Genomic DNA, 15,179 nt, shown 5'->3' on the forward strand with positions numbered 1-15,179 from the left:
CACAGAGACAAATATGCATTTGTTTGATAATTTTCTGGACTGAGATTGAATACGTATTTAATATTTTTGTGTTGTGTGGAACACAAAAATATTGGCGCTATACAAATAAATTGAATTGGAACTAAGATGAATTTACATTTAAGAGATGTGGGTTGTTTTTTTTAATATATATGGATAGAAAACATTCATAAATGTAAATGTTTGTCCTACACCAATTCAAGAAGGAGATGAGACTTTTCTTTGAAGCACTTAATTGACAGTCAAACCAGAAAGCCTTCAGAACTGAATATTTTCAGTGCCTTAGTTTCTCTTTTTCAGTCAACTTATTTTACCTCTTTGTTGTTGTTGCTGTTATTGATATTGCTTTCTAAGTTACAGCAAGCCATGATCTGCTACTTTAATTCATGTAGCTACATAGTTTTGTGTATGTTTCCATTTCTTGTGCAACCAGAAAACAAAGTGTCTGTTGAGTCTGTTTGGTAGAAAGTATGTGTGAATCCACAGCAAGTGAACAGCTTGATCCAGCTGTAACATTAGGCCACTCCATCTTTTCCTGCTCTCAGTAGGATCTCCAGTTACAAACAAGTTTTTTTGTTTAGGCCATTTTTTTTTCTTTTGTGACACATTGTGTGTGTTTACTTTGTAAAACTTATAAAATAGTTTTCTCACCTGACTGTATCCTCTCACTCCTGGCTTCTTTTGTTCTCCTCATCCTCTCCTGACAACTGTTCATAATTTATTTAAAATGTTTTTTCCAGAAAAACCTCCTTCTTTTCTTACACTGTAGAACATAAAGGTGAAACATATGAAGCACAGGAATACATCTGATTAAATATCCCTGCATCAGAGCCGTTATACTCATGCCACTCATGGAATGACTCTTGACAATCAAATTACTTGGTTGAAACTAATTGTTGTATAGTAAATTTTAGCGTAACAGTAGGGATTTTGGCCTGATGGTGGGCTAGGTAAAAGGTCAGGGGACCAAGAAGGGGATAATTCATGCTGAAAATCATGAATATACACACTAAATTTAATGTTCTCAAATAACTGACCAACTGACTCATTACCAACATCATTATGCTTAGGCTACACTCTTACTGAAACCGTACAGCGCATACTTCTACATTGTCAATCCTACTACTGTGGTGCAACAAAATACATCAGTTGAGTCTTTGTGCAAATGCAGGTGCAGTCATGTTTATATCTATCTAACACACTTAGAAATTGAACTCACCCTGAGACAGACACACACATTTTTGGATGGCAGTCAAGTGTGAGGATATTCATTGACATAATGCATTCTCTAGCCCCCTACTGTTGCCTAGGCCTTGCTAATCTACTCTGGTTTAATTTTTAATTTATCACGTGTACTGCCTTACCCTAACCCTAACCATCACAACTAAATGCCTCACACTAAACTTTGCCCTAACCATAGCCATAACCATAAAACCCAGAAATCCCAGAAAATGCTCTTAATAAACACCCTTCTTGTTTTAACTATCGACTAAATTGTTCTCACTCAAATGTTAAAATGTCTTCAGTCCAGTAGTTAAAAATTCATGCTGGTCCTGACAATGATAGCAATACAAACACACACACACACACACACTGGCTTTGATTTTGTGCTCAACAGAACAAACTGTAGCATATCTGAAATACAACACAGTTAGATGCTGATTTACAGACAGATGTAGATGTTTAACAGGAGAATGCAAGTTAACAGCACTGGGGACAACATAAATCTCTTGCTTAATGTGTGAGATTCTCTCCTCTGACAGATTCCCTCTAGTCAATTCTCCTCCCTTTTTCTTCTCTCTCCACCCCTCAGCACCACAGAGACAAACTCTGGATCAGCTCACAAAGCTAATCTAAACATTGTAAGAGTCAAAGCTCAGAGCTCAGATTTCAGGCTAGGCTTTAGAACTGTTAACTGGAAACAAATATTTTAGTTCAGTGAAGCTTTCAGGTTTGCAAGTAGCCATGTTTGAAAGCATGGACATGGAGAAGCAACAAGCGCGTTACTGCATCCGCCGTAAGCATGTGGTAATCATCTGTGTGACTGTGGTGGTGTGCTCATTGGCAGTGGGCCTTGGAGTGGGTCTCTCCACAGCTGACACCACCACTGCCACTACCACCCCCACACACACCACTTCCAACCCAGCACTCACGACAGAATCTACCGAGACTCCTCCATCTGGCAGAGGGCCCTGCACACCTTCCACTGACTCTAGTGGTGACTGGAGAAATTTTCGTCTGCCCAGCTATGTGAACCCTGTCCACTATGACCTCCACCTGGAACCGGATCTGGTCGAGGACACCTACACAGGCACTGTGGATATTCATTTGGAAGTCAGTAGGCCAACGCAATATCTGTGGCTCCACATCAGGGATACATTTGTCAGCAGCATGCCCAAGCTGAAGATACTGGACAGCCAGAGGCAGCAGAGGGAGATGGCAGTAAGAAACTGTTTTGAATACAAACCTCAGGAATATGTGGTGGTGGAGGCCACAGAGGAGCTGCCCGTGACCAGCCCCGGGGAGGTATACGTACTCAGTCTAAACTTCCAAGGTTGGCTTAATGGGTCTTTGGTGGGCTTCTACAGAGTTATCTACACCGAGGAGGGGGTCACTAAGTAAGTTCTTTGATTTTATTGTTTGTCTTTTTCATCCTGTACAAAAACAACTCATACATTGCACTTATGTGGTTAAGTGGTATAGAGACAGCAAAGTCAGTGACAAAGGCAAGAGGAAAAGAATAAGTAAAAACATCAACATTACAAGAAGTCTAAACCCAGAATGTCTGTATGTATGATGTTTTGTGGCCATTCTGGGAAAAAATAGTTAATGGACAGGGACAGGAATTAAATGTTACACTTGACTACAATTATGATTTAAAAGAACATTGCTTCTTCTTTAACCCTTATTTTCCCTGACTATTCCTACATCATACATTGTGTATCCATAATTTTGTGGCTCAGAATTTGGTGATGTACATGGGCTCCAGATTTTCATTTAAGTATTCAAAATTATGGTTATAATTACAAATATGTCACTTTGTCCAAATACATTTGAGTCCCTAAAAAAAGAGGAACTCTGCTTAAAATGGCTATAATTTCTAAATGGTACCTCTTTTTGTGAAATATCTTAAAATAAGTCTGAAAGTCTAAACTTTGATCACATTTCTGTGATTGTTTCATTGATTGTTTTATTTCAAATCCACTGTGGTAATGTATAAAGGCAAAATCATAAAAACTATGTCATAGTCCAAATTCTTTTGTATTTTGAAATGAATTATCATCACTTCATTGTACAAACAGCCAAAAACAAGTTACCCTAAATGAACTTGAAAAACTTTGTGGTGCGTTGTTGGATTTCCAGCAATCAGGCACATTGGGGGTATAATAATCAGATTAGTAGACTCTATAAAGCTCTAAAACTCAATTCAAATTCTAAAACTCTTCAAACAGACAAACAGATATGAATTTATATTACACTTTATCTCTCTTATTGGTTAATAGGCAACAGTATTGCACATTGTAAACTAAATGGAGTTACAGTAATTGAATCTGGCAGAAATCAAAAAATAAATGACCCATACAAGAAGTAGAATAAAACTTAAAACACACGTTATGTGGACTCTCTTTCCTCTCTTCCTTATTTCTCACTCCAGTATATTCGCAGACATGAACATGGACGAAATTATTGGCACCCAAAACAAACCAATGGAACTGGCCTGGACAAAAATGATGGCATGCTTAACTTAATATTTTGTTGCACAACCTTTTTAAGCAATCACTACAAGCAAGTTTGAAAGACCAGTTTCATTAGTTTGTTTTTTTTATAAAACTTCTGTTGTACCACAACTCAAAAGTAATGTTTGATTTTCATTCATTTCAGTTAATTATTTGTAAATCTTTATTTATTATTACTTCTGTCAGTTTAAACATTTTTTGTGATGTTTGTGGGTTTTTCTTCCTTTAAGAGAGGTGTGCCAATAATTTCATACACATCTGCAATTAAAATATGGACAAAACAAAACTTTAATGAAGTTCATTCTTAACAGTGTGTAATGTTTTTTTTATCATTAACACACAATAACCTCAGTTACTGCATGCATTTCCAGAAAAACCTCCTACATTACTGTGTAATCATTAACTCCCAGCCAACAATTAATGATTCATTCTAATGACTATTTAAGTTGGATTGTTAACGCTGAAGATTTACTTTTTACTCTGGAAGTTATATAGTAGTTTTACAAATCATTCCCAGGTCAATGTCCGCTCAGACTCTTTTTCTGGGGGTTTACATACTGCATGTCACATGCTTGTCATCAGTGTGGAATTTGCTCAGTTGTCATGGAGATGGAGACAGAATGCTTTAGGTGAAATAACAGCTTCATGTCTTCAAATGTTTGCTCCGTATTGTAGTAATGACAAAAACATTCGTTACTTTAAGGATGACTTTATGTCCTGGGCTAAAAGCTAAAACAAAAACATGTACAAACAAGGAACTGCCCTCTAACACTAATAATTTGTTCTTCATTTGATAAACAGAAAGATTGCTGCAACTGATCATGAGCCAACTGATGCTCGCAAGTCATTTCCCTGCTTTGATGAACCCAACAAGAAGGCCACTTATAAAATCTCCATCACTCATGATGCTAACTATGGAGCACTGTCCAACATGCCAATTGAGGTAGGGCTCAAGTCAGCAGTGCTGAACATTGTGTGTGCATAATAATCATTATTATAATAATGATTATAATAAGCATTATTATGTCATAAAACTAGTTTAAACTTTGGAATATGTAGGTAGGTAGGTATTTTATCTTAAGGTGTAGTTGAGAAAAAGGAATATTACCACGTAGCCAAATGACTCACATTTGAAATATGATGTTTTTGTCTTGAGACTTCTGATCCCAAAATTAAAGTCAAAGCATGCTGGAGGCCCTGTAATAACTAGGCCTGTAGTCTAACTAAACACAAGCATAAGAAAATGACATTATATTTTACATAACAACCTCAATTAGTCTATATAGGGCCGGCTGCTGGTGAAACCATTAGCACTGCAGTTTCTCAGCTAGACGGTCAGTAGTTTGAATCCAGGCTTGCTGGTGGTAGCTTTTCTGTGTTCTCCACAAGCTTGCGGGTTATTTTCCAGTTTCCTCCCTGTGTGGCATGTAAATGCAAATGGGAGCATGAATGGATCCAGCACCCCTACAAGTCTTAATAGGGTAAGAAGGCTAACACATGACTAAATGAATTGGCCAATATTTATATCACATTTATAACATTGTACTGCATCAGTTCTACACACGAACAATGCTGCTACTAAGACAATTTCCATTGCCACACAGGTCTCATGGACAAGGAAAGCAACGGAGACAGAGGAAGCCAGACTCAGAGTCAACACTGAAAGCCAAAGCAGAACAATCAATCTTCCATCCTCCACGCAGCTCTACAAGATGAGTGACATTCACATTAACCCACTAGCCTTTTGCTCTGCTTTTCCAGGGTGTCCCTCAACAACTGGCTGGCAATAAATTGAAGACCTCCTTTCAGAACTCCGTTCCCATGAGTACCTATTTGGTATGTTTTGCTGTGCACCAGTTCCAATACGTGGAAAGAATGTCTGCAAAAGGAATTCCTGTGAGTTTATTACTCTTAATGCCTTCACTTTACAAAAACCATTAAAGTACCTGAAATTAGCTCATATTAATAGCACACAAACACGTTTGTGTGCTTTGTCTTTCACTGCATTTTTAGTTGAAAATTTATGCCCAACCAAGTCAGTTGGCAACAGCAGTGTATGCAGCTGACACCACCAAGGTCATTTTCGACTACTTTGAAGAGTATTTCAACATGATATACTCCATCGGAAAACTAGGTCCGTCCCAACAGACTCTTTGATATTCATTCAACTCATTCTCTTTCTACGATGCACATTAACATTGGTGCTCTGATCAGATCAAATAAATTTGGACAAAAATAACAATACGTTACTTCCTAAGTGCCTCTCTTGTGCAGTGCAATAATGTAATTAAACGTCTCTGTGCTGTTTTGATCCAGATAAAATAGCTATCCCTGACTTTGGCACTGGTGCCATGGAGAACTGGGGCCTCATCACATACAGGGAGACCAACCTGCTGTATGATAAGAACCAGTCTTCCTCATACAACAAGCAGCGAGTGGCCAGTGTTATCGCCCATGAGCTGGTTCACCAGGTACTGCGATCTACATACAGGATGTAGTTTTTCACTATGTTGTGTTGCATAAATTAACAACTTTAATGCAGTGGTGGAAAATAACTCACAGAATCAGTGGCTGTACTTACAGAAATATTTTACTAAATTTACAGGCCAGAATTTGGCAATGTATTACATTTACATTTAGCCAGGCAGACACTTTTATCCAAAGAGACTTACAAGGGCGGTACAAGGCAAGAAAATTTCTAAGCTAAGGAGAAAAAATTTAAAGTAGAATGCTCTTGAAAGAAATGTTTTGTTTTTGTTTGTTTTATTAAGTGCAGAGTTGCGTTCTGTTTTCAGCACAATTTTGAACATTGGAAGTAAGGCTACTGAGTGTGCCGAGGTGGGTTGGTCTTTCCACCATTGTGGAACCACTAAGTTAAAAAATGTTTAACCTGGATCTTTTGAGGTGAGGTTAGGAGACCACAGGACGGCATTCGCTGGCAGAACATAGTGGAAAGTGAAAGGGAGCAATTGTAGACCCTAATAAGGGAGTTCAGGTAGGCAAATGCTGTTGAGTTGACCACTTTGTAGGCAAGGGTTTAGGCTTTAAACCTGATGCGGGCAGCTACAGGAAGCCAGTGCAGAGATCTAAAGAGTGGTGTGTCCTTTTTGACTGATCAAAAATTAGATGTGCTGCTGCATTTTGGATCATCTGGAGGGGTTTGTGAGTGCATGCTGGTAACCCTGTCAGCAAGACATTGCAGTAGACATGATATGACTACTGCACAATGAGTTGGGTTGCATATGCAGAAAGGTAAGGTCTGATCTTTCTGATGTTGGAAAGGGCAAATCTCCTTGGCCTTGAGTGTTACAGTGGCATCTGTAGAAATCCCCTTGACAGAGACGCCCATCTCCACCCAGCAAAAATGCAGGAACCAGAAAACCCAAAAATAATGTTTAAAGGAATTTGTTTCACCAACACATTTATCTTGATCTTAAATTAAATTGTGTAAGATGTGTAGCTCAAAACAATTAGTCTACTGTATGATATGTATTGAAATCTTAGACATATAAGAGACAAAGATAAGCTTCGATAGTATGAGTTACCATAGAAACATGCAGGTTTATTTTGTTGCAATGTCTGACACATTTTCCAAGTTACTTGAGGTGGTGGTGGTGAAAGTCACACAGGCCAGTAAGTTTACATGCAGATACACTGCCAAGATTTGTCACGATATGAAGGAAAGGATGAAATGCCAAGCAGAGAAATTTACTATACACAATAAATGTGATATTGTGTTTAGTAAACTAATCATGTAGCTTAGATAAGCACATTGTCTGTGCCAATGTTTCTAGTGATAAGAAAAACAATAAAGATTTAAAAAAACTCCAAAGCAAGTCATCTCAGTAATAAATTTTACAGTTTTACAGTCACATATAAAATTTTATATCTTAGCTTAGCTCATTGTTCTTTTGGAAATATGATGATGATATCAGTATTTCACATACAAATGGTGTAATGTCCACAGAAAGAGCTCAAAGTTCACAACTGCCAGTGATTACAATCCTTTATGTGCTATTGTTTAAACTGTTTATGATGCAGAAACATTTCTTTCTGACATATCAGCTATTTTTCTAAGAAAAGTATAGGAGGCCTGGAGACTGTCAATAAAGTTTTATCAAGTATTCAAAGTTACAGTAATATGATGTATGATAGGAAGGAACTGAGGGAGATGAAGGCATTAATCTTCTGACTTTATTTAACCTGCAAATCCACATCGACGTGCTGTGCATACTTTAGTGTGGTGTGTCACTGGATGTAATGTACACTATGTAACACTCCAAATTAAATGAATTTCTCACAAGCAAAAACCAATTCAGTTGGTTGGACTAATGACTAAAACCATGTCCTACTGTTATGCTAATACTCATCAGTATCTCTCTTGGGGAAAAATGTTTGATGACTTGTAGCTCACATCAGTTGTGTTTTTCAAGTGGTTTGGGAACATTGTGACTATGGACTGGTGGGATGACCTCTGGCTTAATGAAGGCTTTGCTAGTTTTTTTGAGTACATCGGTGTGGAGAAAGCTGAACCTAGCTGGGGCATGGTAAGTCCTTAAAAATCTACAAAGATGTACCAAATTATTCACACTGACAGCAGACAAGTCTTTCTGAGGACTTCACCCTGAAACTTTCCTTGTGCTACAGCGAGACATCATGCTCATCAGTGACATGCTTCCTGTAATGGTGGATGATGCTCTCCTTTCCTCTCACCCAATCATTGTGAATGTGTCAACCCCAGCAGAGATCACCTCTGTGTTTGATGCCATCTCATACAACAAGGTACAACTGCTGGATAAACTCAGATGGCAAAGGGTTCAATCATGGTTTCAGAAAAGCAACATATTTCCAGCAAGAACCATAAAGAGAAAATTTATCATATAACATGTAACACAAATATTTCTCATCAAATCAAATGACTTTTTCCCAGGGAGCATCTATTCTCAGGATGCTGGAGGACTGGATGGGAAGAGAAACCTTCAGAGATGGCTGCCGTGTAAGTCTGAGACTGTTACTGCTGTGAACACCAGATTTATTTATGTTTATTAAAATTTCAAGTGTTCAGCAGACAAAGTGACATCTTATTTTGTTTTTCTTCTTTCACAAGAAATATTTGAAAGACTACCACTTCAAGAACGCCAAAACAGCCAACTTCTGGGCATCTCTTGCTAATGTATGTGTGAACTTCTTGAACTGTCCTTTTTATCCTCAGTTTTTTTGCCAATACAGATTAATACCTAGTTATCAAATGAAAGGTTAAATGCAAGGAATGCTCATTTGTTTTTTTTATGAACGTAATGCGATGAATATGTTCATGATAGTGAGCACAAATTTTAGTCTTGGCGTCTGTACAGGTATGACCTTTACTGACTTTGTTTCTGTGTCCAGAGTCCCATTGTCTCATTTTATGATACTGTGGCTGGCTGTTATTCACCAGCAGGTCCCAGCACTTAAACTATAAATTGTAATTTTTATATCTCTGTACCCAGGTGAGTGGATTGCCGGTTGAAGAAGTAATGGACACCTGGACCAAACAGATGGGCTATCCTGTGCTGAACTTGTCTGTCTCAGAGACAAATGCCAGATTAACCCAACAGCGTTTTGTCTTAGATCCTAAAACTGATGCCAGCCAGCCCCCTTCACCTCTTGGGTAATGGAAACAAAGACGATAGAAATCAACCTGAAATTGATTTAGTATTCAGAACTGTATAAAGTGGATAACAATAATATTGCTTTATTTTGACCTCATTATCTGTTAAACAGCAGAAGTACAAAGGCTGCTTAATACTGTCACTTTCTGCTTATGAGCCACATACACTGTGAAGAACAGAAGCCTGTTGAGTTAATAAGACGTCTTATTAGTTATATCTTATTGAATTTCTCTTGATAGTATTCAAATTAGATTAGCTTAGGACCTCTCTATATATCTGCATCAAAATGGATTACTTCAAGTTCTGCAAAAGTTATTTTAAAGTTACTTTTGTGTGTCAGAATGCATTCAAGCACAGTATTGAGTGTGCGTTTTATTCTTGCAAAACACAAGCTTGGAATGGCCTGTTTCAACATTAAGAATGGTCTGAACATGGAATGACAGTGTATTGATTACCATGACAACCATAACCATTTTTCTTTCTTAGGTACAAGTGGACAATTCCAGTCAGATGGCACTCTGTGAAAAGCAATAAGAATATGTTGGTTACATTTAAAAACAGCAGCACAGGTAATATGCTATGCTGTCAACTTAGACACTAAATCAGCATTGTGCCTTTCAAGCCACGAATGACATATGGCAAATATCATCTTCTTTTGACATGACCTAACAGAAAGATAAAGTTAAATAAAAATTAACAAAAAATATATGGACACTACATTCTTTAATAAGTTAACTCAGAGGGTTTATATTTTACTGCACAAATTGACTGATCGAGTCATAATATCAAAAATATGTCAATGTGTTCATATCCAGAACATATCCTCAGCGACTACTCGCCCTCAGAGGACGGGCTGCTGAAAGTTAACAAGAATCACATGGGATTCTACAGAGTCAATCATGATGACCACATGTGGAACACCATCAGTCAGCACCTTCTGAACAACCACTCGGTAAAGCTCTTGGTCATTTTAATTACTACATTGTAATAATAATAATAATAATAATAATAATAATAATAATAATAATAATAATAATAATAATAATAATAATAATAATAATAATGAATACTTTATTGATCCCCTTCGGAAAATTGTGGTTGGACAGCTTATCATATCTACTTTATACTGTAAATGCTTTTATTTATAGAATACTTTTTATTTCATATGGACTGCTATTGTTTCATCAGACTCAGTTTTCTTTCTTAAACAGGAGTTTGATGCAGCTGATCGCACAAGCTACATTGATGATGTTTTTGCTCTGGCAAGGTAAGATTTCCCTAAAAAGTACATTTTTTCAAACATATGGACAGACTATAAAATTTGTTTCATTACCCTACTTTAGGGCAGATGTCGTAGATTATGGTAATGCCTTCAATCTTACCAAGTACCTAATAAATGAGACTGACTACATAGTCTGGGAACGCGTTGCCTCCTCTATTGCATATGTTCGGGACATGCTGTCTGGCAATGCCGCACTCTACTCAAAGTTTCAGGTAAGTTGTCTGCTAGTTCTTAGCTGTTTAGCTATTAAATTTCAAAACTATAATTATTATATTAGGATAGCAACGCATGCATACAAGAGCATTCAAAATAATTTTCCTGCATCTATAGTCAGAATTCTACTTATGACATATAGTTCCCAACAGTTTCAGCGGTAACAGGAGAAAGCTAACTTATAGTTTGTACTCATAATATTGGCAATTTTTTAAATGTGAATTTGAACTGATAACCATTGCAGAAGCATCACTTCACTTTTTTCTGTAATTGAAATAATACATTGGTAAGGTTTTGCTTGTCTTGTTTCCCTGTGTTGATTGAGAGTGTTGTTTCTTTTCTTTAGAAACTGTTTCAGAACCATGTGAAAGCAATCTCAACACAGCTTGGATGGAAGGATGAAGGAACACAGACTGAGAGGTACAGCAAGAATAGAGCATAATTAATAGTTATAAGGACCTATGTCATATTTCAGATCTGATCCTTCTTGGTCTCCTTTAAAATGTAATGTTAAACTAAATTTGTTGTGTTTAAATAGTATATGCCCCCAAGCCCTAACTTCTATGCGGATGTAAAATGGGTTGTTTTATGTGTTTGACAGGTTACTAAGGGAAACTGTGCTCAGTATTGCTTGTCAGATGGAAGATAAAGAGGCTCTAAACGAAGCCTCCCGCATTTTTGACCAATGGATTGAAGGAAGTCTCAGGTATCACACTCCACTGTTACTACACTCCAGACTAAACACAGATTTTAGGGCCTTACAGACAATGTAAAACTTTAGTGTTTAAGGTCATTGTCCTGTTGTACTTTAATAAATTTGGGAATATTTGTTTGTTCTAACTTACAACTCAACTGTACTAATAATTTCATTGATTGGACTCCAGGTTTGCTAACTGAGTCTTATTAGCTTAAATCAATAGCCTATAGGGGTTCACTTACTTTTTACATTACCACGTTTTTCAGATGTGTTCAATAAAGACCTTAGAAGTGTTTATGCTTTTTGTCTTGTTAGCCCATTAGCTAAACAACTTGTATTTCTCCCATATTTGTAACTTAGATCAGTTTTTATGTGTGTAATTCTAATTCTTGCTGCTGTATTTTTAGAAACCACATTTTTTTTTATTCTGACATCACAACCTGCCATTTATTATTAATGTTTTAAAAAGATGAAACATTGCAAACAAAAAGATGACTTGATGAGAATGTGTGGCATCATAATATCACTACTATTAACCAGTTTTCTGAGAACAAGAAAAGAAACCCCATCCACACAACACATATTTATAGCATAGGTGACTGACAAGATTTTGCTGTCTAATCCATTATTACTGACCCTTTGACTTGCAGCAGTGTAGCAGTGAACCTGAGGCTGCTGGTCTATCGGTATGGCATGAAGAACTCAGGAAATGAAACAAAGTGGAACAACATGTTGCAGAAGTACAAGAATACTACTTTGGCTCAAGAGAAGGACAAGCTGCTGTATGGTTTAGCTTCTGTGGAAAACATAGACCTCCTGTACAAGTAATTAAAATATTGCACCTTTACTGGATGATGATAACTGCAGACCAGATAACCTAATAAACAGACACACAAACACCCTGCTTTACCTTCAGATGTCAGAGATTTGGCTTTTATTTTACTTTATGGCAGCACTTTGTTTAGCCAGCCAGAAATCCTGCACATTGCTGTAACTACTGAGATCTTTGCTGTAAATCCTTAGCTGCCAGTCATTGCAAACACAGATTAATTAGCCAGATTACCTCTCACCCTATTTAGTGGTGTTTAGTGGTGACTTGACAACATATTGACTGTTGTTTCACTGTTAGTACAGAAAATCTCAGTTGTTTCAAGGATTGTGATGTAGCTGTACATGTCATGTCACATGAGCCTGGAGCTTTAAATAGTAATACTATGTCATTAAATTTATAGGCAATTTCAAACAGTAACAGTTACAGTGTTTCACTGGACAGATGTGTAGCACCACATGTTGTTTTATTCTGACAAATTTACTATATAATATATATGGAGAGAATGTTTTTCTTCTGTCGAGCAGACTCCTGGAGACTACTAAGGATGACACTGTAGTAAGGAGTCAGGATCTGTTCACTGTGGTTCGATATGTATCCTACAACCCTGTGGGACAGAGCATGGCCTGGGATTGGACCACACTAAACTGGGACTATCTGGTCAAACGGTCAGTGCAACTAGGCAACAATAAGAGCTGATGGTAACAGGCTGACACATACAGTAAATTCAGGGAATACTATTCTACATCTTAAAAGCTGCATTAGATTTAAAGGTCACTTAATAGTGACAAAACAAACTAAGAACAACACCTGACTTTTTATTAGTTTAGTATAACAAACACAATGTAATTGCTATGCATGGACCAACAGCAGAATCTGCAGGGTAACTAGCTAGCTGATTAACTATAAGGTAACTTTGGCTATGTTAAGGGAAAGGTCTTGTGGACTACTGCTGTTAATATTATTGTGTGACAACACAATATCAACAGTTTGTCTTAATCTAACCAAAAGAAAGAAAATGCTGTATGTTTAAAAAAAGAAGCTCTGAAACTGCAAGTTGAAAAACTTTTACTACTACAATTAGCAACTGTCAGCAGCCCACAGAGATGTAATTTCCAAAATAACCACCAGCAAACATCTGATTTAAGTGATGATTTACTGAATTTTACTTCTAAACAGATACACAATCAATGACAGGAGCCTCGGTCGCCTACTGAGTCAAATCACCACCACATACAACACAGAGCTCCAGCTATGGAAGGTTAGTACTGTAGTTTTTAGATTAATTTTAGCATATTTATTTTAAGCAGTTTTTGCCCTGAAGAGCTGGTACCTGTAAATCTGTCTTCACAGATATTTCTTATTATAGTACTCTGTTTGGATGAATCACTAAACAACTTTTGTTTCAGTATTAAATATTCAGGCTGCGATATATCATCTATGATACACCAGTATCATCAAATCAGTAATTTCTCCCTATTAAAAGAATTTGCAACATTTCAATGTCAACAGTAGAGCATTATGCAGTGTTGGCATATGGAATGCGACACAAGAATTTCACGAGCCTACAAACACAAGAAGAAACACAGCAGACAAGGCAAGAGTCATAGGTTAAGTTCATTCCAATATAATAGATTTTTACATTTAGTTCAACAACAACTCTTTCACATGCAAATTGTGTGGAGACATGAAACAAATTTATTTCAGAATATGAAGGAGCCTGTACGTTGTGTGAGAAGAACATGTGACACTTTGTTGAGTCAAAGACATGAAACCAGTCCAAAACTTTGACAAGAAGGGATTCAAGCAAAGGATTAAAACATTTACCCTTATACTACAAATCTGTTCCCAAGATTTTTCCTGTATGCTGTCAAATATTAACTTATACTCAGAGGTTAATTTCTATGGATATTTGATGTACTTTGTGACCAACATTTATCCAAAGTGACAATGACTGCTATTTTGCTTCTTATAAATATAATCTACATAAGGTTTTGCATTGACCATTATTTACTGAAGGGAATAAACATGTTAGATTTTTCTCTGCTGGTCTCACAGATGGAGCATTTCTTTAGCCTAACACCAGATGCTGGTGCTGGGGAGATGCCCAGGCAACAGGCTTTGGAGACTGTGAAGAACAACATCGAATGGATCAGAAGGAATGAGAATGAGATTAGCGTGTGGCTTGAGAATAATTTAGCCTAAAAAAAAAACCCAACACTGCAGGCATACAGAACTAGCGCACTGTAAACTGTTCTTTAATTCTATATATATATATATATGTATGTGTGTGTGTGTGTGTGTGTGTGTGTGTTTGTGGGTGAAATTTAAGAAATTGTATTAAATTTAATAAAATCTTATCTCACTCGTGGTTTTCGAGATGAGTGATATTATACTGTATGATGATGCATACTCTGTCATCTTACCTGGTGTCCATGTGTGCCTTCAGTATGTGCTAACATAATGGGCCTGATTTACTAAGATCACAAATTTTGAGTACTAAATTGCATGTGCAATGTATTTTTCATTCATAGGCATTTTACAGGTGATCTACTAAGATTTAGTGATTCAAACAGGTTCACAACGGGTTCAAACATGATAGAGAGATTTAGATAGAAAGATTGCTTGTATAACTCTCGGGAAACCAGAGTTATGCAGCCCATATTGGGGGCATAACACACACAATTATCTACATATGTACTGTTTATTCTTACATCAATGGAATTAAACATATGGCTTACTTTCAAAAGGT

At 37.0% G+C, this 15,179-nt stretch overlaps 1 protein-coding gene across 1 annotated transcript; it reads left to right on the plus strand.

Annotated features, from left to right (window-relative positions):
* The first annotated feature begins 1,842 nt into the window (after window positions 1–1,842).
* Window positions 1,843–15,175, plus strand: enpep (glutamyl aminopeptidase). Its single transcript, XM_026356937.1, has 20 exons — window positions 1,843–2,636; window positions 4,557–4,698; window positions 5,517–5,651; window positions 5,769–5,889; window positions 6,072–6,226; window positions 8,189–8,302; window positions 8,403–8,537; window positions 8,686–8,751; window positions 8,863–8,928; window positions 9,245–9,405; window positions 9,893–9,975; window positions 10,222–10,358; window positions 10,618–10,673; window positions 10,750–10,900; window positions 11,248–11,321; window positions 11,503–11,607; window positions 12,249–12,422; window positions 12,955–13,095; window positions 13,607–13,688; window positions 14,486–15,175. The coding sequence occupies exons 1-20, from the start codon at window positions 1,984–1,986 to the stop codon at window positions 14,630–14,632; spliced, it is 2,898 nt and encodes a 965-aa protein (XP_026212722.1). The 5' UTR covers window positions 1,843–1,983; the 3' UTR covers window positions 14,633–15,175.
* Window positions 15,176–15,179: the final 4 nt, after the last annotated feature.

This window comes from Anabas testudineus, chromosome 12 (genome assembly GCF_900324465.2).
Source record: "Anabas testudineus chromosome 12, fAnaTes1.2, whole genome shotgun sequence".
NCBI lineage: Eukaryota > Metazoa > Chordata > Actinopteri > Anabantiformes > Anabantidae > Anabas > Anabas testudineus.

Excerpts from the sequence above, each read along its gene's own strand:
- enpep (XM_026356937.1), top strand. The coding sequence starts at position 1,984 with ATGTTTGAAAGCATGGACATGGAGAAGCAACAAGCGCGTTACTGCATC. Across the intron at positions 5,652-5,768 it reads TGTCTGCAAAAGGAATTCCT|TTGAAAATTTATGCCCAACC; the intron begins GTGAGTTTATTA and ends CTGCATTTTTAG. Across the intron at positions 11,608-12,248 it reads TGGATTGAAGGAAGTCTCAG|CAGTGTAGCAGTGAACCTGA; the intron begins GTATCACACTCC and ends TTTGACTTGCAG.